The 24453-nt window shown below is 42.8% G+C and overlaps 1 protein-coding gene across 1 annotated transcript in view; it reads left to right on the forward strand.

The window, feature by feature from the left end:
- Window positions 1-24453, forward strand: part of ATAD2B (ATPase family AAA domain containing 2B) — a 149764-nt gene that overhangs the window by 82684 nt on the left and 42627 nt on the right. The window contains exons 18-23 of the mRNA XM_045011276.1: window positions 537-723; window positions 4739-4924; window positions 5711-5846; window positions 6363-6559; window positions 8776-8935; window positions 17655-17777. Coding sequence (XP_044867211.1) covers window positions 537-723; window positions 4739-4924; window positions 5711-5846; window positions 6363-6559; window positions 8776-8935; window positions 17655-17777 — 989 coding nt within the window. The remainder of the gene's footprint in view (window positions 1-536; window positions 724-4738; window positions 4925-5710; window positions 5847-6362; window positions 6560-8775; window positions 8936-17654; window positions 17778-24453) is intronic.

Consider the following 24453-nt stretch of genomic DNA (forward strand, 5'->3'; position numbering starts at 1 on the left):
ATTTGTATCTGCACCCAAGCTGTGATCTGCAAAAATGGTCCGCAGATATCCAAATCCGCAGATGTGGATATCCGTGGATTAGCAGGACTCTAAAGCTGCATTTTTAAACCCATTCAAACTCTCATGTGAACCTTTAAATGGATTTAAGAGTGATTATATTGATTTAGCTTCTTTTGGTAAGGAATTTATTTAAGACAGTTGATTATAATTTAGGATTGCATCAATTTAATAATACCCACACAGATTTTGCACTGATTAATTAAATCAATTTCTAATCAGTTACACTGTTGCAACTGTGTGTATAGACAAGACTGAGGCATGCCAAAGTTAGCACAGTACAGTCATTGCAGAATCTCCAATAGAAGATCTCTATTATTGTATTAGTTGAGATGAAGTCATTTAAAAACAATCTAAAAGAATTAAAAATGTAAACATTACTAAGTAAAAGCTGAAACACCAGGAACTCTGTATAGATAAACATATATGTTTATATAATGATACATGGTGATATTTTTAAAATATTACTTCTGTTATAGGTCAGCTTACCACCAGCCAACCTCTTATAGGCCAAGATTACTGCTATCAGGAGAGAGAGGTTCTGGTCAAACTTCTCACCTTGCTCCAGCACTATTGCACTCTCTTGAAAAATTCTCTGTACACAGGCTAGATCTGCCAGCACTTTATTCAGTTAGTGCCAAAACACCTGAAGAATCATGTGCACAGGTGAGTCTACATAATATCTGAGCATCATAGAGCATTGATGCTAGCTGTGGTTTTATTCAGACTTATTTCCAGTAAAGTATGATGTACACAATTATGGTCTTTTGGATAAAAGACAGTGTACATGTGCCATTGCAAGCTAAAGCAGAGAAACGTTCTAATATGATAACATTAAAGACCTTCTGTTAAAGTTTTTATAGTTAGGAATTCTGATTTTTCTGCCAATGCGGCATGTAGATGGCAATTACACTGATTGGGTAAACAGTTTTATCTGTCTAGGTAGTTGGGTGACAGCAGAAGGTTCTATATCTTAAGAAGTCATATGTTAGATCTGTCTCAAAGTCCTGCTTGGGCAGCAGGATGTCTGTCTGACAACTAAGACAAGACATGTAGTCAATTCTGTGTTGAACATTCCTATGTGGAACAGAACAGAACCGTTAAAAACAGTTGAAGAGAGTAAACAAAAGTTTTCAGTATCAAAAGTTATGGTGTATTCTTGATGTCCATTTGTTTGATTTTTGTCACAAATGGGAAAATATTTGAATGGTCCTGGAGATTTGCAGTCTTGCATCAGGTGAGAACAAAACTGCAATAGTGGGGTTATGTCTAGCATGCAAAAGAAGATACGTTTTCACAGAAAGTTTATAGAGCTGAGGTTGAAGGAAGTGGAGCATGAGATTGACCATGAATGAGGTTGGAAGATACAATTTTGAGGGATTTAAGAAGGCTAAATTCTCCTATACTGATTCTTGCCAAAGGAAGACTTGCAAGGGACTATTAGAATGGACTTCCAACCTCATATGCCAACTACACTGTAGCCATGCAATATCTTGTAACTTCCGAGGAAAACTGGTTTCTGTTGATTTGTTTGAACTGTGCATGCACAGAAATCTGTCTTCGTTGACAAGGAAATAAAGACATACAAGTATTCATAAAAGCTTTTTAAAACAGTCTGATTTATTATTTACATCCTATGTTCCTAAAAAGTCTGAGAGACTCTGATTGGGAGTTTGGGTTAATGGTATTCAGTTGACGCCTTATTCATTTGTGTGAAAAGAAGATTGAAGAGGAGATAGATATGAAGGAGAGGGTACTGAGATTAAGAAAGGAAGTGAGAAGTGAATAGGCTGGGGGAGAGGGGCAGGGGGCAAGGGAAGGTATATGGAGTGAGGATCAACTACTACGGAAGATGTGCACCTACAATATGATGTGATCATAAATGTATTTTTATGAGAGAACCCAGAACTGGAGAAGGTGACTTTTCTTGAAATCTTTCATTACAAATATTGCTCATTCCTATAAGAAGCATAAAAATCAAGTCTAATTACTAAAATGTTTTTATGCCTTAAGAATACTGTTTTTTCATTGAGAGTTGCTTATGCCTGATTCCATTTTATATCTATATCTATGCAAGACAAAAAATTGTTTAAAAGTATTAAGGTTAATGTTAAAAGTGTATTAGTAACATAAGGGCAGGGGCAGCTCTAGGCACCAGCAAAGCAAGCAGCTGCTTGGGGCAGCCCATTAGCAGGGGCGGCAGCTGGCAGGGATCCAGCCTGGGAGCTGAGAACCAACAGGGGGCCCTGGAAGCTGTAGTTCCTTGGTTAGCTCCCTGCCTATAGAGCCAGCCCTGGAGCAGAGAGAGAACTACATTTCCCACCATTCCCTTGGCCGCTATCAACAGGAAAGAGAGGAGGAGGGAGTATGGTAGCTGAAACCTCATGCTGCAGCTTGCTGTGAATGGAGAACTCACTGCTAGAGCGGGATGGCACTGTGAATGGGGAACAAGTGTGCCCAAGGAATAGAAGGCTTTGGCCCAGATATCCCCTTCAGAAGACATCCCCAGACTGGATTAGGGATACTGGTGTAACCTCACCTTGCAGCCCCCAAAGAAGGAATTGGGTGGACTAAATGGACCGTGCCTCTCTCTATCTGAAGCCTAGCAAGGGAGGTATGTGGATCCCACTAGAATTTAAAATGAAAAGTAAGGGAGGGGAAGCTCTGGACCTAGGCAGCTTTAGATACAGTACCAGGCACTTAGGAGGATTTCCACTTCTGAGCCATGGAATCAGAAATTGGCTTTTCCTTTCCATATTTAGCTAATATTCAGAAAGGGAATCTAGCACCTGCCTTCCAGATTTGAACATCTCAAAATTCAGGAGCACTCAAGCTCAATTTGGGCAGCTGTTACTTCATTTCTCCCAAATCAAATATACTGATCCACTGTAATTTGCTGTAGAAAAAGTAGGATAAAATTGAGCAAGACGTGCTTCCCAGTGGTTTTTAGGACTGGAATTGCTATTTTAACAGCCATTGCCCCCTTTTTTTGTTTGTTTTTGTTTTAGTTTTAGTTGTTTAAAAGGACAACAGTGATATTGCATTGGCAAATTCCCCATAGAAACAAAGAGTGGAACAAAAGAATAATAAAGGCACCTCAACTTTTCTGCATTTATGGAGGACAGTCTTATAATATGCATCCAGATATCCTCCCATCACACAAGCTGAAAATTTTTCCACTTTACTGCAGTTCTGTAGTCATATGGGAACCAATCCTGTCTGTGTTCTGTGCACATCCAAAATTCCTGCTGAATGACCCGCCCTGGGAGCAAGTTACCAGTGACCCAGGGCTGGGGCGGCAGGGGATGTGTGGGTTAGGGGGCACTGGTGGGGGGGAAGAGGAGAGCCCAGAACTGGGGCAGCATGGGGTGTGTGTGGGAGAGCCCAGGGCTGGGGTGGCAGAGGGGTGCGGGTGGGGGGAAGGCCAGGGCTGGCGAGGCAGGTGGGGGGGAGAGCCCAGAACTGGGGCAGCATGGGGTGTGTGTGGGAAAGCCCAGGACTGGGGAGGCAGGGGGGTGCGGGTCAAGGGGGGGAGAGCCCAGGGCAGGGGGGTGCGGGTCAGGGGGAGGGAGAGCCCAGGGCTGGGGCGGCAACTGAAGTCTTTCACCTGTCTTATAGTAGGAAGCTTTTGTTGCAAACTGTGTGTGTTGCAAACTGTGTGTGCGCGCACACAGACACACACACACACACATTCTTTGCATTAAACTATCTGTGCTCTGTGCGCACATTATTAGCTTAGTGAATAATTGTGTGTGGCTGGAATCCCATAATGCTCTTAGCAAGCAGCTGTGTGGAAGAGAAGCTTCACAGAGTTATCACAAATAATTTATATTGTGGTAATGTGTGTTAGCTTCATTTTTAACATTACATTCAACACCTAAAAGAGGGCGTGGTTGGAAGAAGTAAACAAGTAAGGCCAAAATTCAGATTCAGACCTCTAATATTGTAAAAAAGGAATGACATCCTTATCTCTCTCTCCTGATGGGAGTCAAACTTAGGACCAGAAAGACAATCCTTAAGTACAGATGCATTGGAGCATAAGCTTTCGTGGGTGAATACCCACTTCGTCAGACACATGTAATGGAAATTTCCAGAGGCAAGTATAAATATGCATTTATGTAAAAGGATAAATGGACAAAAGTCAGATATTAGGAATAGCAATATACAAAAACCTGGAGGAGAACACGGCCACACAATAGCAGATGTAAAGGTAGCCATCTTACAGCAAAAAATGTGCCTGAGCCAAAACTAAGCTGCTTAATGGACTCGGTATAATGCTTACGAATCTTAAAAAAGCTAGTATAACATTTCATCTTGTATTTGTTGTGACATTTCACATTTTTCTCTTCTGCTGCAAAATGTGATACAGTTTAACTTTCCATGTGGTTTGCTTGTTGGATCTTTGTTGTAATAGATTATTAAAACAGGGTGTTGACTTATGACCTGTAGATGTTTTGGATGGCATTGCATACTGGCTTAAAGTAATTCAATTAAGCAAACAATATATTTATAAAAACTTGAATGGACAGCATTTTTATTGTAATTTGAGCTAATTAAGCTGATGAGAGGATGTCTATTGAAGGCATCAGGAGGCATTACCTAAGCCCATAAGTTTTCATTTTTTATTGTGTGTTGTAATACTTAATTTCTGAATTTAAATACTAGTGTTTCTCTTCACTAGATCTTTCGTGAAGCTCGAAGAACTGTACCAAGTATTGTTTACATGCCTCATATTGGTGACTGGTGGGAAGCTGTCAGTGAAACTGTGAGAGCTACTTTTCTAACTTTGCTGCAAGACATACCGTCATTTTCTCCTATATTTCTGCTGTCTACCTCCGAAACCATGTATAGTGAATTACCTGAAGAGGTGAGTGTTAAATATTTTTTGAGTGGAAGCATTACCAATGTGTGTCTCTTTAAGAATATAGAACACTTTAATGTAGAACAGTTGTACATAACCAGAACTTTATGCTATAGTTCTTATAATTTACTTAAAAATACCTCACATTGAAATTACCTTACATGAAGTCTAAGGTTAGTTCATATGTACTAATTCTTGCAATCATTATCTTCTGCACAGAAAACAGCTGAAATAACAAACTTGAAATCCTTTTGTCTTTATTTGAAGTGACAGTATTTCCTCTACGACTAAGAATGATTTCCATCTTCTTTGATCTCCATAAAGAAGCTCTCGCTATTCTAGACTGTGTTAAATTTTGCTCTGTTACACTGGCATAATTCCAGAAAAACTCATTGAAGTCCGTGGAGTTAGTCTCGATTATACTGCAGTGTAAGAGAGAGTAGAATTTGACTCAGCGACTGCAGTGTAGCTTTAGTTGTTTTAAAACTTGAGGCATTCATGCAATTTTTTTTTTTTTATTTTCTCTTTCTCCTCCTCCTGTCATTGCAGTAGCAACTGTTGCTGCACTGCCCCTTTAACTTGCATGTTATGGAAACTTCAGTAACAATTCCAGATTATTCATTTTCCTTGGACATTGTGCTTCTTTGGAAATGGTTTGGTAACTTCTCAAGTATGGACAGTTTGTGTCTTTCTTTTGAAAAGTTTGACCCTCTGTGTTTAAAATATACTTTGATCAAATAGTTCAAGAACAAGTTGAATCCTTTGACTCTTCATGACATTGTTTTCTTGCAGGTGAAGTGTATCTTTAGAATCCAGTATGAAGAGGTTTTTTATATTCAAAGACCAAGTGAAGAAGACAGACTGAGATTTTTCCAGGAGTTGATTCTTAATCAGGCATCAATGCCCCCACCCAAAAGGAAACAGGCTGGTAAGCTACATTACAATAAAGCCACAGTAGTGTGAGAATCTGTTTGAATAAAGTTTTGTACTGTAAAATGTTTTTCTTTTTAAATGGTTTTGGGAAATTCAGTTGTTGACCCTAACTACCAGTTTATCAATGTGCAGAGCTTGCTTGTTTCTGTAATACTGAGTGAGATGGGAAGGCGCTTAAATGGTCAAGTTTGAAAAGTTGGAAGGAAAATGGGAAATCCCCCCCCTTGATTAAATGCATTGTGAAAGTCCAGAAAGGGGTAGTCGTACTATTCCCTCTCACTAATACACCTCTACCTCAATATAACGCTGTCCTCGGGAGCCAAAAAATCTTACCGCGTTATAGGTGAAACCGCGTTTTATCAAACTTGCTTTGATCCACTGGAGTGCGCAGCCCCACCCCCTGAAGCACTGCTTTACCGCGTTATATCCAAATTCGTGTTATATCAGGTCGCGTTATGTATCGAGGTAGAGGTGTACTTACTTTCTGACTTTTTCCTGCTTTCTTCCCTAGCTCTTTGTGCTCTGGAAGTTCTTCCTCTTGCATTACCGTCTCCTCCCCGCCAGCTCTCAGAAACAGAAAAGCAACGAATGGAGGACCAGGAGGAGAACACATTGAGAGAATTGCGGTTGTTTCTCAGGGATGTTACCAAGAGGCTGGCCACAGACAAACGCTTTAACATCTTCAGCAAACCGGTGGATATTGAAGAGGTCTTGTTTCAGTAATGTGCAAAAAATGAAGTTGAACCTATTAGAAAAAAATATTATTAATTAAAAAGGGCGTGGATAAATTAATATCCCAGATATCCTTGCTATCCATGACCTAGCCAATTCTGCCCATCAGTAATCAACTGGTGGCTTAGTCATAACCTTCTATACCACAGTGTGAGTGATCAGAAGCATATTCTTGGACACATTACTGGTTCAGCAGAGAAACTTGCATTACTCTAGCCTATACTAGTCAGTTTAAAGTGCTTTTCCACTCTGAAAATCAGCATTAAAAAATGGTAGCACCTTATTCATCAAATCTGCTACCAGGATGTACTTGGAATTGGATTTGCTTTCTTTAATTAACAAAAATTCGCTTTTACTGTTGAAGAACATAATTGGAAGACAGTGGGGTTGCAGTTATAACTGAGGGCATCATTTGGCCTGCAAGTCTATTACTGTGCTGGTGTATGAAAAGGAGAGAGCCTAGCTTGGCTTTCAGATAGAATACTAACTTTGTAGGGATGGCAGTAAGAAAAACACTCTTCTACTTCCAATCTGAACATTTGTTCTGTAAGTCATTGAGAGACAATAAAAATGGAACCCTGCAATGTCATTTTTAGTGTAATTTTTTAGAGAAGAACTGCACTTTAAATTACATGCAGAGTTAACAGGCATTTATGAGAGGCCCCATCCAGTCCTCCACCAGCTTCAAGCCAGATTCAGTATTTGAACATTATTTGTAACTTAACTTGTTTATGTTAAAGGACTATGAACAATTCTCTTCAACTATGCAGAAGGAATATTATCATCTTCGTTTTATAGATGGGGAATTGACGCAGATGAGATTTAGTGATTTGCCAAAGGGTTATACAAAATCTGTGACAGTGCTAGGAATTAATCTCAGATCTCTCAAGTCTCAATCCCTAATGCCTTAACAAGAAGACCTCCTTTTCTTATTTAATTGATCTGCTATATAAATTTGCAGTTTCACATGAAGATTCTATTACTGGTGGTGATACACTTACTAGAAAAAATACAGGTTGACTTTTAGATCCCAGGATGAGTTAACAGGGCCTCTGTTTAGAAAAATATCATTCTACTTGTAAACTGAACAGTGTACATTTGGGGATGCCATTTTTACTGTCTGTTCAGAATAGAAAATGCACTTTAAATATATGTTTAAGCATTTAGCCAGTAGATAGGTATTGTATATGACGTTGAAGTATGGTCTTAATCTAAGATTTATGTTGTGATATATTTTTTGTTGGAACTTCTAAAAATGCATGTTTACCTGGTTAGTCAAAAATTATTCCTCTGGAGCCATTACAGTTTGATCTAAATGCATTTCCTTTTTTTGGCAACCATCACCTTAATATATGGGTGATTTGAAAATATTCAGGACTACACAAACATTGAGACCTACTAATTTTAAATTGATCGTCATCTTAATTACATTGAAGCACTCATGCAGAGTACATGTTTTAATTGAAGCAAAGAATAAATAATAAATACAAGCATATCTCAGTGAGCTACAGTTAGTAGAGCTTTATTGGTATCTTCTGTTGCCAAGAGTTAACCCATCATCATACAATTAATTCAGTTAAATACCTTTCACTCTGCCTGGAGGACTGCTGAACCCATGATGAGGTGCAGGTGCACCACAGGAAGGCAGTGAACTCCACAGACAAGGGGCCTCCTTCTGAGAATGCCCTGCTGCAAAGTCCATTGTGGTGAAATTAGATTTGGTGTTCATACAGATGATTATTGCAAATGTTTTGCAGAAAATTATTTTTAAAGATTAATGATTTGACTACTTAAATTAACAAAAAAGGCTTACCTACAGAATGGAGAAACAGTTTCACAGTTCTGCTTTGTGTGGGTGTAGGCCCACTATTTTTCATGTTCAGGACAATGTTAAAATATCAAAGAGGCTTTAATTGCAGCACCAATTTAGTTTGCTCTGAAAATTAGATGTATCATTGGTTCTCTGAAGGAACTATAACTTTAGCAGTCTAACACCAGCACTATAATTTCCATTTCTCTGTTTAAAATGTTTGCATTAAAGATGTGTTGAAAATGAGAGTGCTCAAAATGTTGAACTGGCACATTTCTTAATTAGTACTGAGTATGCTGCATGAATATGTGTGTAACGTGGGAAAGTGTGTCGATGAAATGCATAAGGCCCTGTGTCACTTCAGTATGCTGTTTGATTGTAGGTTTCAGATTATCTTGAAGTTATCAAAGAACCAATGGACCTGTCAACAGTAATAACCAAAATTGATAAACACAACTATTTGACTGCCAAGGATTTCCTAACAGATATTGATCTCATCTGTAGCAATGCATTGGAATATAATCCAGACAAAGACCCTGGAGGTAAGGAAATATTTAGTTTTGGCCTCCCTAAATTTGAAAAATAGTTGTTTAATCATGTGTATACTGTGTTATAAATTAGCTAAACAAGTGATTTTTCCCTGAAGGTCTATGCTTTTAATATTCTGAGAGACTCTTAAGTGGAAAGTTAGAATTTAAGTGAAAAATTCTAGGAGCTATGTAGTGCAGTGAGTGTGCAGGAACTAGTAAGTAAAGTAGGGCTAAAGCACTTAACATTCACTTCTGGTAAATCAGGTTCCAATACTGAGTAGGTCCGAAGTGAGAATGAATTTGGTAGTTGCTTCTTGGCCTTCAGGGGACATCTGTCCACATAATAAAACCATCACATAATTTGTCAGAGCTATATGGAGAATCCTGCACAGCACCTTGCCATGCTATGCATTTGCCTCCAGCTGTGATCCTCACTTTCATGAGGACCAAATTCATCCACTAAATTAAGAACTCACCACTGGGGGTGGGGGAAGGAGCAAAACTAATCCCAAACAAAGAGGTCTGTTTTAGTTGATTAGGGAAGAATATTCTTGCAAATGTATTTAAGTGGCATTTTTTCATGTGGCTGTTTCCAGTTAAAAACAAAACAAAACTACAAGAGGACATTAGCGTGAAGGCTGTCCACTTGCAGATATGGGAAATGTCATCCTCTGTATTTGTTGTAAAGAATGAATTATTGTGCGTTGGGAAGATGGATGTTGCTAAATAAGCGTTTGATCTGACAGCTTCCAAAGCTCAAGTCAGGTTTTAAAATGAAAAAGAAAATGCCCCTTTAAAGCATTGGTTAGTGTAGTGTGATGAATGGAAAACTGATCCTATCATCAAACGAAGACAGTGAATTAAAAGGTTTTCATTAAATACCATGAGACAAAACAAGAAATAGTTCTTTGAATGGTTGCAGATATGTTCCACTCAGGTATGCATGTGTCCAGTGCACCAAAGCCAGAAAAGTTTGCCTAGCAGTACCCATAGGGCCGGTGCTTGCGCTCTTTCTTCATGGCCCCTCACATGAGTATTAAGGGCACTACTGCTCTGACCCTCTTTCCCGCCCCACCCCCCATTCCTTCTCACTGCCCGCAGCTAGAGTTGGAGTTTGTGTGGTGTTTCTTCACGCTGTTTTTGTATTTCATTCTTCTGAAATTTTGTTGTAAATAGTCATAATACTTAGTTATCTAGTAGTGCCTTAGTTAGAAAAGTTAGGTTGAGTTTTTTTTTTCAGGTGGAATGCCTTCACCAGGATTTAAGCTCTGTCTGGCATGTGGGGGGGTGGCTGTTCCTAATAGTGATCCTCATGTGTAGTGTGTAGAGAGGGGAACGTTAAGGAAAGGTACTCCTATTTGCAAATCGTTTAAGAACGCAGGAGTCAAGGGACTTGAGGCTCAAGCAACACCTGATGCAGCATGCCACGAGTCCTGATTTGCACCTGGCACAGTATTGGCTCCTGAGCCACCATCATAAACATAACAAGACGATGTTCCTCTGTCAGACTCTGAGGCCTCCTCTAGGAGGAAGAGGGATCATTCACCTCCCTTGGGCCTCTGAGAAAATGACCTATAAAACAGACCATAGCCACTCCAGAGCTTGGAGAGAGTCCTCCTCTGCCAGAATCGGTGCGGACTGGCACCTTGACTCTTCAGGTACACATGATGGAACTGGCCCTTCTACCTGCTCTCCAGTACTGAGGCAACATTAATTTGGGGTTGTACCGTCGATTCAGGCTCTGTCCATGGGATGTCTCCTGAGTCTGGTACCAGTGACACTGGCACCAGTGGTGTCCCGTCCTTTGACATATCAGGCAATGTCAGATGTGTGTTGCCTTTTGGATCCTCATTCTCCAATTGTCTGGGAATATTCAGGTGCTACGACTTCATCAGCAATGATGGCACTGTGTAGGTTAACTACACAGGTGTCTCAGCTGCCAACATCACCCTCAACAGTGCATATCACATTGAGTACATAATTGTGGCTGGCGCTGGTACCGGTGCTGAGGGATTCGCTAGCACAGCAGTCATCTTTGACACCAGTAGTTGTCATGGTGTGCAGACTGTGTCACTGGGATCAGTACCGACACCAGTGTCTGTGCCTTTTTTGGCATTAGTACCAAATGAGAGTGCATTGCCCTTGCCAGTCCTTCAGGGCACCAACTTCTCTGTCAGCCTTCGGGCTGATGCAACCAGCACATTGGACCTCTGATGAGGCTGGTCTCTGTCTTGCTCTGCCAGGGGTTACTCCCCCGTTACCTCTGGATCATTTTGGGAATTCATCGTAGTCGAGCTTGAGGTTCTCCCTCCCAGTCTAAAAGACAGTTGAGAACTGCTTTCTCATCCTGACCCCTTTCTCATCCATCACTGTTCCCGCAGCAGAGACGGGCTCTTGGCACAATGCCTACTGGCCACTGATGCCTTCCACAGTGACCTGGGAATCCACAGGATGTTCCTTATTTCTTAAGGTCCTGACCTTCAACCCACTTCAGGGCAAGAGCACCCAACCCACCCATGGCATCACCTCCCCAGCCACCTACATTGCAGATTCAGGTGGAGAACACTACCTCAGAACAAGTGCAGGGTCTGGTACTGCATCCAGAGAGGCCAGTGACACCTCTTCCTTCATCTGCCTCATCACCAGATGACACCATGGTAACAGATGCTTCCTCTCCAGTGCTGAACACTTTCAGGCACAGGAGGACCTCCTTAAATGGTTGGCATTGGCCTTAGATATACAGGCCAAATTGGTGCAGGAAAACATGCACAGGTTAGTGGATATTTTTAAGTCCTAGAACCTAGGGAGAGTAACTCTCCCTGTTAACAATGCACTGTTGGAACCTGCTGAGGCTTTTGGAACACCCTAACATCTTTGGCATCTATGAGGAAGCATATGGACAATCATTATGTATTTATGTAGGGATTCAAGTGTTTTTATTTGCATCCTGCCCCTAACTTGCTTGTCATGACAGTAGCCAATGAGAGGTCATATCAAGGGAGGTACAAGTCCACTCTCAAGGACAAATAAGTTGGATCTCCTGGGCAGGAAAATTTATTCAACCTCCTCCTTACAAATGCAAATTGCAAACCAGTAGGTTCTGCTATTCAAATGTAAGGCATTTCTCCAAGATCTTTGTTACTGATGAAGATTCTGTCTAGCTGGTTCGATTGAAATTTATCATTCAGTGCTGTTCCTTGGAAAAATTGGAACCTAGAATACAAATCTTATATGCATCAACAGTGCACTTACTACTTAGGCAAGTTGGATTTTGAGCTGAAGTAGTTTCCTTGAATTTCCATGTACAGCTTGCAGTGTTTGGGACTATGGGGACTTGCATAATTGCATAAGCTGTTAATAGGTAGGAGCTATTCCTAATGGCAAAAATCTGATACTGTAGGGTCAGATTTAATGCACTTACACTGCAACTATTCCTAGGGAATGAAATGAGGTTAACAGAATGTGTTGGCCCCTTCAAAACCAGGCACCACCAGCCCAAGTGTCACCAGAGGCTCAGCGCTTCAGTATTGGGAAATGTAATCTGCAGAGGTCCTGTGAATTGTAGTATGAGGGTTCAGATGACTAAGTGACCCTTATGACTGAGGTCAGGTGAGTTCAGGACTGAATATAGTGGAACCCTGGGAGAGTCCAAGGTTGAAGCAGTACCTGGAATGAAACTTTCAACTGTGACCAGGCAGGAGGCCTGGAAAACAGTTGGAGGAGGCTGAGGGAAAGGGCCTCTGAGAGAACTAGATGCTGAACTAACCCCACCCCCCCGCAGGAAGGGTGTGTATGAAGTGCGAGAGGACGAGGCTTTGGCTGTATACTGCAGTGTGGATTGAGGCCAGAGTTGATGTATGTGGGGGCCTAAGCTGTGGATTCCAGCAAGGGCAGCAGGAATGCCCCCTTCTCCGACCCCTTTGATATCAGGGCTGAAGGGAGTGTTGTGTCTGGCAAAGAGCTGAAACAATCATGTCTGGGGGAAGGGCTATGGTCCACTGTGAGGTAGGGTGGGAGACTGTTTTGTTGACCTTTTAGTTATACTGTGGAAGGGGACAGTACTTATGACCTAATTGGCGAACCAAGTCACTTCAACTCACCAGAACTGCTTGAAAACTACAAACCATAAGAAAACCAAGAGGGAAACTGAGGCAATAACCGCATCCCTCTACTGTAGGGAGACAGGCTGCTTTTACATCTGGCTTGATGCTGTTTTTATCCATTCATTTTCCTTGGGTGACAACTTTCCATTTAAGATTAGTGCTCCATACCAAGCACCCCTAAGGTTACATAACATCCATTAGCGCTATTTCAGAGGTTCTCCCTTTTGTGAGATACCTCACTGTTTGTTCAAGAACTTGTTGTTCATTAATTTCTATAGGTCGCTGTCTGTTCCAAGAGGTAACTCCTCTAGTCAGAGCATTCCCTTAGAAGGTTACTGGTTAGACTATACTTCATGCCAAATAGAGCTGTATAGCTATTTTTCTTTTCTTGAGACAGTATAGGGACTTCCCATGTTATTTCTTCAACTATACTTCCCAGTAGTTAAATGGGAACACTTGCTGGTTTAATAGTTCAGAAGCAGATTTAACTATTCCATGTTATTTCCAGTTTTGGGTAGGAATTCCAAACTAATAGTTTTTCTATGAGTTCCTGTGTGTGTGGATCCCATTCATGGTACAGACATGCCTTCTGGATAGAAGTCAGATGTTTTTATCAGGAGAGTCCACCATGTACCCTTCACACCTCCACACTCCCTTCCACGGACATACGGGGCATTGTGTCCCTGCTCGCTACTCAATGTCTTCTAATAGCCCCCCTTCTGAGAGTTGGAACAACTTAGTGTCCTCCTTAGCATAGATAGCTGTTGGAGTTTTTCTTTGTGAATATTTTTCTTTTATTATTTAGGATAGTTATTTAGAATTCTGTTAGCACATTGGGGAAAAAAATAGTTTAGGTTAGTGCTGTTAGCCCATGAACTGCTACATTACTATCAAAGGCCTTTATGCAGGAACATCATTCGCTAGGCTTCAAGTCATGTCCTTCATGTAGGAAGATAAATTCCCTCATGGATAGACACAATGCTTCCCTCATGGATTGACACAATGCTTGCCTGTTTTGTTTAGGTAAGAGACAGATTCCTTTAAAGTATGCAATTTGCTGGACCTTGAGGAAGTGCACTGAAAAATCTTGAGTACATACTAAGACTTTCTAATGGCGAAGTCAGTGAGATTAAGGTTGGACTTTGACGTGCCACAGCTGCAGGGATTTTTTAGTGTTGATGCTGAAGACCCAGCCTGAAAGTGAGGTAACTCTGAGCTCTGTCCCCCCTAAGAAGCATCTTTCTTCTCACAAGAGCTCTGAAACTTAGGGTTTGGCTACACTTGCAGGTGTGCAGTGCTGGAAGTTACAGCTGTCTTCGTACAGCTGTGTAGGGAAAGCGCTGGAGTGTGGCCACACTGACAGCTACCAGCGCTGCAGTGTGGCCACATTTGCAGCATTTGCAGCGGTGTTGGGAGTGGTGCATTATGGGCAGCTATCCCACAGAGCACCTCGTCCCATTTTTGCGCCGTGGGTTGTGGGAAGGGGGCGGAGGGTGCGGGTCATTCCGCTTCCTGTCCCAACGCCCCGTGATGCATTTCTTCACATCCTAGCAATCCCTGTTTTTCCATCCACGTTTGGTGCCATCTTGACTCTCTCAACGGTTTCTGTGCAGCGCGATTTCTGTGGGAAATGGAGCCTGAACTGCTGAAGAGTATGCTGACGAGTCTCGTCAGCACATCACGTTTGGCAGTTGAGCTATTCCTTAAGATCCAAAGTGATGAGTCCGACGATGATAGCGAGTCGCCTGATGCGTATGACATTAAATTGCTTCTGGCATTCACGGAAATGCTCAGCACCGTGGAACGCTGCTTTTGGGCTCGGGAAACAAGCACTGAGTGGTGGGATCACATCGTCATGGAAGTCTGGGATGACAAGCAGTGGCTGCGGAGCTTTCGGATGAGAAAAGCCACTTTCATGGGACTGTGAGGAGCTCGCCCCCACCCTGCGGCGCAAGGACACGAGATTGAGAGCTGCCCTGCTGGTGGAGAAGCGGGTGGCTATTGCAATCTGGAAGCTGGCAACTCCAGACAGCTACGGATTGGTTGGGAACCAGTTTGGAGTGGGAAAGTCAACAGTTGGAATCGTGTTGATGCAAGTTTGCAGGGCCATTAATCGCATCCTGCTAAGAAGAACTGTGACTCTGGGGAATGTGCAGGACATTGTGGATGGCTTTGCACAAATGGGTTTCCCTAACTGTGGAGGGGCGATAGATGGGACGCATATTCCTATTCTGGCACCACCCCACCTAGCATCCGAGTACGTTAATCAGAAGGGGTATTTCTCTATGGTTCTCCAGGCGCCTGTGGATCACCGTGGGCGTTTCATTGACATTAACACAGGCTGGCCTGGAAAGGTGCCTGATGCACGCATCTTTCAGAACACTGGCCTGTTCAGGAAGCTGCAGGCAGGGACTTTTTTCCCAGACTGGAAGATCACAGTAGGGGACGTCGAAATGCCCATTGTGATATTTGGAGACCCTGCTTACCCGTTAACGCCTTGGCTCATGAAACCGTATACAGGGAAGCTTGACAGGAGCAAGGACCGGTTCAACTACAGGCTGAGCCAGTGCCGAATGACCGTGGAGTGTGCTTTTGGCAGTTTAAAGGGGCGCTGGCGATCTCTGTATGGGAAGCTAGACTTGGGGGAAAGCAGCATCCCCACGGTTATTTCCATGTGCTGTACCCTCCATAATATTTGTGAAGGGAAGGGTGAAAGAGTCAGTCAGTCAGGCATGGACCTCCGAGGTTCAACGCCTGGAGGCTGAATTTGCACAGCCAGAGAGCAGGGCTGCTAGAGAGGCCCAGCACAGGGCTGCAAGGATTAGGGATGCCTTGAGGGAGGAATTTGAGGCTGAAAACCAACAGTAATGTTTGGTGCCTTGCACGGGAGTGAAGTACAGTGGTTACAATGTTAGTAGGAATCTGTGTTTCCTAAGTTGATTTGCAGTGCCTGTTTCTTTCCTGGGCTAAGGTATCTTTGACTTTCTGCAATAATAAAGACTGTTTTCAAAGCCAAAAATTCATTTATTGAAAAGAAAATAACTTTATTGACAGACACCCAACATTTTGGGAACCTAAAAGGGCAAGGGGGTGGGGTGAGGAACTGTACAGTCACAGGTTTGAATGTGTCCTGTCTGGAGTGCTGTGCAATGACTACTGCACTTCAGGATGTCTATACTGCATGGTGATGGGCTGGTTGGTGAACGTACAGGTGTTGGAGGCAGCTGGTGGTGGTAAGAACCTAGATGCTGGGGAAGGGGGTTTTGAGCTGACATTGGGGCACAAGGGAAAGAGCTTTGGGACGGGGGGGGGGCGGCGTGATAGAGCTCTGCCTGCATGGCTACGAGAGCCTGGATAGAGTCCGCTTGGCGTGCCAGGATGCTTATCAGCTGCTTTGTGCTTTTCTTCCTGGCCGCTGCGTTTTTCTGGCGGATCCTGCTTTCCCTTTCCCTCCAGTCCTGCACTTTTTGATTCTCTGTGACAGAGTGATCCATAACTGCTTGCAGCATGTCTTCTTTTCTTTTTCGTGGCTTCTTCCGGAGGTTTTGGAGTCTTTGAGCTGTTGATAACACTGGCAGCCGAGATCTCAAGGTTGCTTGTGGAATGGCAAAAAAGGCAACACTTAACAGAGGCAGCATTGTTTATATCAGATAGTTATTCCCACACAGTGAAGGAGTTTACAGTCTTCACAATAGCATAATTTTCCCATACCAAAGAGAGCGCACATAACCCACAGGAGCCCCGAAATGGTGAGTAAGGGGTACTGATTGCTTCAGGGCTGTACTGTCCTCGGGGTTTCTGTGAGTTGGGGAAAGCAAACAGCTGCAGGGGGCACCTACACTGAACACTCTCCCAACATTTTCCACAGGAGTTGATCCTGGAAGATATCTCGCTGCTGCGGGTCACCTGGGAAGAGCGGGAGGGTCTTCTACAGCAATGCGGATTCTGCCCTGGCCCCTATGCAGCTTTCCTGTGTCTTGCAATGGTCCCCCCACCCCTCGCGGCACAGTGGTGCGGACATGTTAGCCTGACTGGGACAAGGACCACAGTGGCTCTCCCAACAAACTTGCGCAAGCGCATTGCCCACGCTCTGGCTGAAACTTTTGAAGAGATTACTGAGGCCGATTACCGTGATGTGATAGATCACATCAATGCGCTGTTCCACATCTAGGCATACATGCATGCAGCCCTAACCCTCCCTCCTCTCTCGAAAAATTTCCATCCTGAAATAAAAACCCACCTCTTGGCATTGGAGAAACTCTATCAGTGATCAACTCAAAGCAACAGTTTTCCACTTTAGAAAAATTCTATATTGCCCAATAATTAAATAGTTTTTAAACTCGTGTGTTCCATATGCTAACTACTAATTTAAAAAAAAGAAAAGGGGCGAAAAAAGGGAAACTGGAGTGCGACAGGTACTCCACAGAGGCACCGGCTTTCAGACCTAATGTGACGGTGGTCTGTCTTCATTTCTCCTATATTTGTTTGATTTGCTGGTTTTTTTCTTCCATTTCAAGGTATGTATTGTTACTGTAATAGATATATTAAAATATAGTAAAACCACACACAGAGATATATGAATGTGTACAAGAATAAGTAAAACTAATGTCTTAACTTTTTTTTAATAGATAAAATAATTAGACACAGAGCTTGTACCTTGAAGGACACAGCACATGCCATAATTGCTGCTGAGCTGGATCCCGAATTTAATAAAATGTGTGAAGAAATCAAGGAAGCGAGAAGAAAAAGAGGTAAGTTTTGGAACTTTAATCTAAAGAAATATTTATTATAGTGCAAAATATCAGATTATGTAGATAAATAAAAATAGGCATAAAGTCAAAACTAAAAAATAAAAACATTTGTATAGTGTCCCTATAGGTGCTCCATGGTAGGTGCGCTTGTATCCCTGCGCTGCCAAAGAACTTTGGTAGCAGTGTCCATTCAGCCTGCATGTGTTCCCCCCCCCTTGTGCTCTGTCATGAGGTTAACCAGTGCGTGTGGGCGAACCTTCCCCCCTCTTAGTTCCTTCTCAACCACCCATGGCTAGACATGGAGCTGTTAGCAGTCCGTTCATTGGATCGTTATCTTTCTCTTAGCACTTCAATAGTTAGTTAATCCCCTTCTTAGTTGTAGAACTTCCTTTATTTTCTTTCTTTTTTGGGGGCAGGTGGAAGAAAACTTTTTATTTTCCCCCTTTGTCTGGGGTTGCCCCAGCATGGGGTATGCCTGGTTCACCAGGCTTTAAGAGGTGTCTCTCTTGCAAGACAGCTATCTCTGTAATGGATAAACATTTCCGCTGCATTCATTGCCTTGGGGAAAGCCACATTTCCCAAAAGCAGGGTCTCTGCCAACAACTCAAGTCCATATCTCAGAAAGACAGAGAACTAAGACTAAAACTCCTCCTCAGAGAGGCAGCTCTTCAGCCTTCCCTGGACTCCTCATGTCAGGAGTCACCCAAACGGTGCAAATCTTCGTCTCTTCCCCACAGCCCTCAACATTTATAGACTATGGGTTGAAGACAACCTCCGCGGACCCCTCACGTAAGTCTTAAAAAAAGAGGGCCGTGAGCCCTGAGCTAGCCGAAAAAGATCACTGTCTTGTTCGGTATCATCGATACTGTCAGTACCGAGACAGTCTAAACATGGTATCCATAGCTAATGAAAGTCTGAAGCAGCAGGTACCATTCATGCATCTAAGGATCTGATGGGCATATGCACCAAAGCAACAGTAGTGACAGAGAAAAGCAGGAACAGAAACCACACCACCGCTAAGACGATGCTGCTGGTCTGAGTGTTACCATTAGCAACATGAAGAGTGAGGCATCCAGCCTCTGAGCCCTCAGTATGGCCCAGATCACTGATCCCTTCAGTGCTGCTGGCCCACTGGCAACAACCATCGGCACCAAGTAGGTCGGCACTGCAGGAGTTTAGACAATCTAGAGACCTCCTGATATCTGACATACCAAAGTTTCCCTTGCTCTGTACCAGTGCTAAGTTTACTTCAGATGCTGGACTCTCGACCGGTACCATGTCATGCACCTCCGTTCTCCAATGGTGAATTGGATTAGTGAACAGGAGGAGGTTGTTTCCCATTTCTCCTCCCATGTTCCTACTAGTGCCTCTTACCAACTTCTTTGCTCCTCAACCAACATGGTATGGCCAACCACAGGTGCCACTACCGGGACCCCTTCCACCGCCCCAGTGGCCCTACTGGGATCCTTGGGTGGCATACAGACTCCACGCCTCCCAAGCATCTAGTGTGGCCCACCATAAGTCTTTGAGGTGCTTTCCCTCAGCCACGGTATTCAGAGCCTCCGAACATCCAGAGGAGATCATGGAGGGAACCGGAGGGTGGATTCAAGGAGGACCAACATCTCTTCCTCCTCTCCAGACAAAGCAGTGATGCCCCCTCCACCATCCCTAGTAGATGACTTCAGGCTATTTCAAGAGCTAGCTGAAAGGACGGCAGATGTACTGCAGGGAACTCTTGAGAAAGTAAAAGACACCTATCAGAAAATCTTGGATATCTTGCACTCCTCATCTTCCTCTAGAATAGCCCTCCCCATAAATGAGGCCCTTCTTATATGGCGAATCTCGGCATCAGTCACGCCTGTCTGTACACAGGCTGATAAGAAATATTACATCCCAGCTAGGGTTATGGAGTTTTTTTTCCATCCCTCCCACTTATTCCATTGTAGTGGATGCAGTAAACTCCTGAAGTCGGCAACACCAGGTGAGGTCTACCTCCTGTGAGAGCTTGGAAGTGCCTCGACGTATTTGGGAGAGAGGCCTATTCCAACCGCTACACTGCAATTCAGAATTGAAAACTATCAAACTCCGACAGCAGAATAGGACTACGTCAATTACGCTAAGCTTAATATGTTTATTGATCAGCTCCCAGCGTCACACTGTGCACAGTATTGGGTAGTGCTGTGAAGCGATTAAAAAAATTGTGATTAATCGTGCTGTTAAACAATAATAGAATACCATTTATTTAAATATTTTTGGATTTTTTTACATTTTGAAGTATTGATTTCAATTACAACACAATACAAAGTGTACAGTGCTCACTTCATATTTATTTTCTATTACAAATATTTGCACTGTAAAAAACAAAAGAAATAGTATTTGTCAATTCACCTAATAAAAGTACTGTAGTGCAGTCTCTTTATCATGAACGTTAAACTTACAAATGTAGAATTATGTACAAAAAAACCCCGCATTCAAAAATAAAACAATGTATAACTTTAGAGCGGACAAGTCCAATCAGCCCTACTTCTTGTTCAGCCAATTGCTCAGACAAACAAGTTTGTTTACATTTGCAGAAGATAATGCTGCCTGCTTCTTGTTTAGTGTCATCTGAAAGTCAGAACAGGCATTTGCATGGCACTGTTGTAGCCGGCATCGCAAGATATTTACATACCAGATTCATATGTCTCTTGATGCTTCAACCACCATTCCACAGGACATGCGTCCATGCTGCTGACAGGTTCTGCTAGATAAAAGTCCAAAGCAGTACGGACCAACGCATGTTCATTTTCATCATCTGACTCAGATGCCACCAGCAGAAGGTTGATTTTCTTTTTTCGTGGTTTGGGTTCTGTAGTTTCCAAATCAGAGTGTTGCTCTATTCCACATCTCATCAATCTCAGATTTTGGAAGGCACTTCAGATTCTTAAATCCTGGGTTGAGTGCTGTAGCTATCTTTAGAACTTTCACATTGGCATCTTCTTTGCATTTTGTCAAATTTGCAGTGAAAGTGGTCTTAAAACAAATATGTGCTGGGTCATCATCCGAGACTGCTATAATATGAAATATATGGCAGAATGTGGTTAAAACAGAGCAGAGGACGTACAGTTCTCCCTCAAGGAATTCAGTCACAAATTTAATTAATGCATTATTCTTTTAATGAGCGTCGTAAGCTTGGAAGCATGTCCTCTGGAACAATGGCCAAAGCATGAAGAGATATGAATCTTCAGTGCATCTGGCACATAAATATCTTGCAACTCCAGCTACAAAAGTGAAAAAGCTTGTTCTCACTTTCAGGTGACATTGTAATTAAGAAGTAGACAGCATTATCTCCCGTAAACATAAACAAACTTGTTTCTCTTAACAATTGGCTGAACAAGAAGTAGGACTGAATGGTCTTGTAGGCTCTAAATTTTTACATTGTTTTGTTTTTGAATGAAGTTATGTAACAAAAAACATACATTTATAAGTTGCACTTTCATGGTAATGAGATTGCGCTACAGTACTTGTATGAGGTGAAATGAAAAATACTATTTCTTTTGTTAATCATTTTTATAGTGCAAATATTTGTAATCAGAAATAATATAAAGGGAGCACTGTACTCTTCGTATTCTGTATTGTAATTGAAATTGATATATTTGAAAATGTAGGAAAAAATCCAAAATATTCAATAAATTTCAATTGGTATTATATTGTTTAACAGCGTGATTAATTTTTTGGAGTTAATTGTGAGTTGACTGCGATTAATTGACAGCCCTAGTTTTGGGCCATAGTGAGGGACAGCTGCTGGCCAATACAGCACTCCAGTCAGCATCTGATGCACCTGACACAGCAGCCAGCTCCAATCTCTACAATGGTGGTTATGTGAAGAGCGTCCTGGTTGCGCTTATCTGGCTTCACTAAGAAAGTACACACTACAGTAGAGGACCTCCCCTTTGAAAGCACCAAATTGTTTGCCGAGAAGACTGACTCATTCCTCCATATGCCTAAAGACTCCAGGGCCACTCTCCGATCATTAAAGATTTATACACCTGGACAAAAAAGAAAATATGGTCTGCAGCCTCAGCATAAATCCCATGCACCACATTTCCCAACACAATGCTGTTATGAACCTCCAAGATAAAAATGCAGATTTTTCCAAATGTAAACCATCAGGCCTCTAGTCTTCCTCTTCACAATCACTTATCTCAAAACGTCAGTTTTGACATCTTGGTTGAGGCACCAACAAACCATTCCCCTAAACCAACTGCAGCTGACTGGCCCTTCACACCTATTTGGGTACCTCTTTGCTTCATTCCACAACAGGGAAAGAACAATATCCGACCAATGGGTTCTGGAAATTGTTCTCAATGGGTACTCCATCCACTTCACCTCCTCCCACCCGCTCTCAGCACCCTTCTCCATCTCTCTTCAGGGACTCTTTTCATGAGAGTTTATTATGACAAGAAATAGATCACCTTCACTGTCTAGGAGCCATAGAGCCTGTACCTCAATACCTACGTGGCAAAGGTTTCTACTCTGGTTATTTCCTGATACTCAAGAAGAAGGGAGTTGGAGACCCATACTGGACCTCAGAGCACTGAACAAATTTGTCAAGGCTCAAAAATTCAGGATGGTCACAGTAGCAGTAATTATTTCGTCTTTGGAACAGGGAGATTGGTTTTCAGCCCTCCACCTGCATGATGCCTATTTCCACATATCAATCCTACTTTCCCAGAGTCAGTTTTTCAGCTTTATCCTGGGCCAGGACCATTAACCAGTACAGAGTATTCCTCTTTGGCCTCTTATCAGCTTTGAGAATATTCTCCAAGGTCTTATCCATAGTCGTGGCTCACCTACGCTCCCAGCAGATAATAATCTTCCCCTACCTGGACACTTGTCTCCTCAGAGCCCGCTCCTTCAGCAAGGCTTACCGGGTTACTCAAACTTCTGTAGACCTGTTCATGGAACCGGATCTATAGATCAATGTCCAAAAATAGATGTTCACCTCAGTACAGCAGTTCATAGGAGCTGATCTCAACTCGTCATAGGCAAGGGTGCTCCTGCCACATCACAGGTTCCACACTTTGGCCATGCTCCTAGAGGCAATACACACCAGCCCTAAAATATTAGCCAGACACTGCTTCCAACTTCTGTGATATCTTATGCCAAACTTCACATCAAGTGCGTCCAAATGTGGTTCAGCTATATAAACTATACAAACCTCTGTCACTGCCCACCAAAATCAAACACTCTATGGACTTGTGGAAAGACCCAGCAAATGTCTTTCCAGGAATCCCCTTCTCACAAACTTCCCCATTGTCACTTCTCACCACTGACACGTCCCTCATGAAATGGAGCACGTATGTCAACAATCTTATAACACATGGCAAGTGGTCCTCCATGAAGATGTCTCTTTGCATCAACCTCCTCGAACTCAGAGCTGTCAGGAATGCCTGTGCCACTTCCTTCCACTAATCAAGGGTACGCACATGAGTCTTGACAGACATGGCATGTATGTAATACATAAATTGCCAGGGAGGTGTCAAATCATACTCCCTTTGCACAGAAGCACTAAAGCTATGGAACTGGTACATTTCCCGCAGCATCACAGTATCAGCAGCCTATCGTCCAGGAGTACAAAACTTGATAGCAAACACTGTCGCAAGTTCCCATAGGACCACAAATGGGTGATAAACTCAGCAATACTACATGACATATTCAGGCGGTGGGGGACACTGACTATAGAACTGTTCACTACTTACCTGAACAAGAAGCGCCCATGCTGCTGCTTCAGGGCAAGAATAGTACAACACTGCCTAGGGGGCACTCTCCTTCATCCATGAGACAAGGACTTTGTCTGTGCTTTTCTCCCATTCCCTCTACTATCAAAAGTACTGTTAAACATGGAGAGAGCACAAATGTTATACTTATTATAAGTATATATAATACTGGCTGAAACAGATGTGGTCCCCTTACCTGTCACAACTGGCAACATGCCTGCCAATCTCTCTCCAGTCAAGTCCATGCCTCCTCTTGCAGAACAAAGGACACACTCTCCATCCCAGCCTGTGGATATTCCAGTTTAAGGCCTGGCTCCTTCATGGTTCCAGTACATAGAAAGGTCCTGCTTTGCAGAGGCACAGGCAGTGTTACTACACAGTAGAAAATTGGCTACCCACCATGCCTACTTGCAAAAGTGGACCAGGTTTCATGTCTGGTGTAATTCCAGACAAATTTCCCCAACATCTGCTACTCTCCCAGTTGTTTTAGATTATATACTGACTCTCTCAAGAAATGAGGACGATATCTCAGTTCACTCAAAAGTTCATCTAGCAGCCATAGCAGCCTTCCACGAACAAACAGAAGGGTACTCAGTGCTCTCCCACCCAACCACAAATAGATTCCTCAGGGGTATAGTAAACATTTTCCCCCAACCCAGACATCCTACTCCAGCAAGGGACCTAAACTTAGTACTAAAGAGCCTGACCAGGCTGCCTTTTGAAGTCATGACTATTTGTTCGCTCACACACAGCCTTCCTGGTGGCGATGGCCTCAGCAAGAATAGGGGAAATACAGCACTAATGGCACACCACCCTTATGTAGTACTCTTTTGGGACAAGGTTTCTCTCGGACCACACCTGAAGTTCATCCCCAAGATGACCTTGTCTTTTCACATAAACCAACTGATTCACTTCCT

This window comes from Mauremys mutica, chromosome 3 (genome assembly GCF_020497125.1).
Source record: "Mauremys mutica isolate MM-2020 ecotype Southern chromosome 3, ASM2049712v1, whole genome shotgun sequence".
NCBI classification, from domain to species: Eukaryota; Metazoa; Chordata; order Testudines; family Geoemydidae; genus Mauremys; species Mauremys mutica.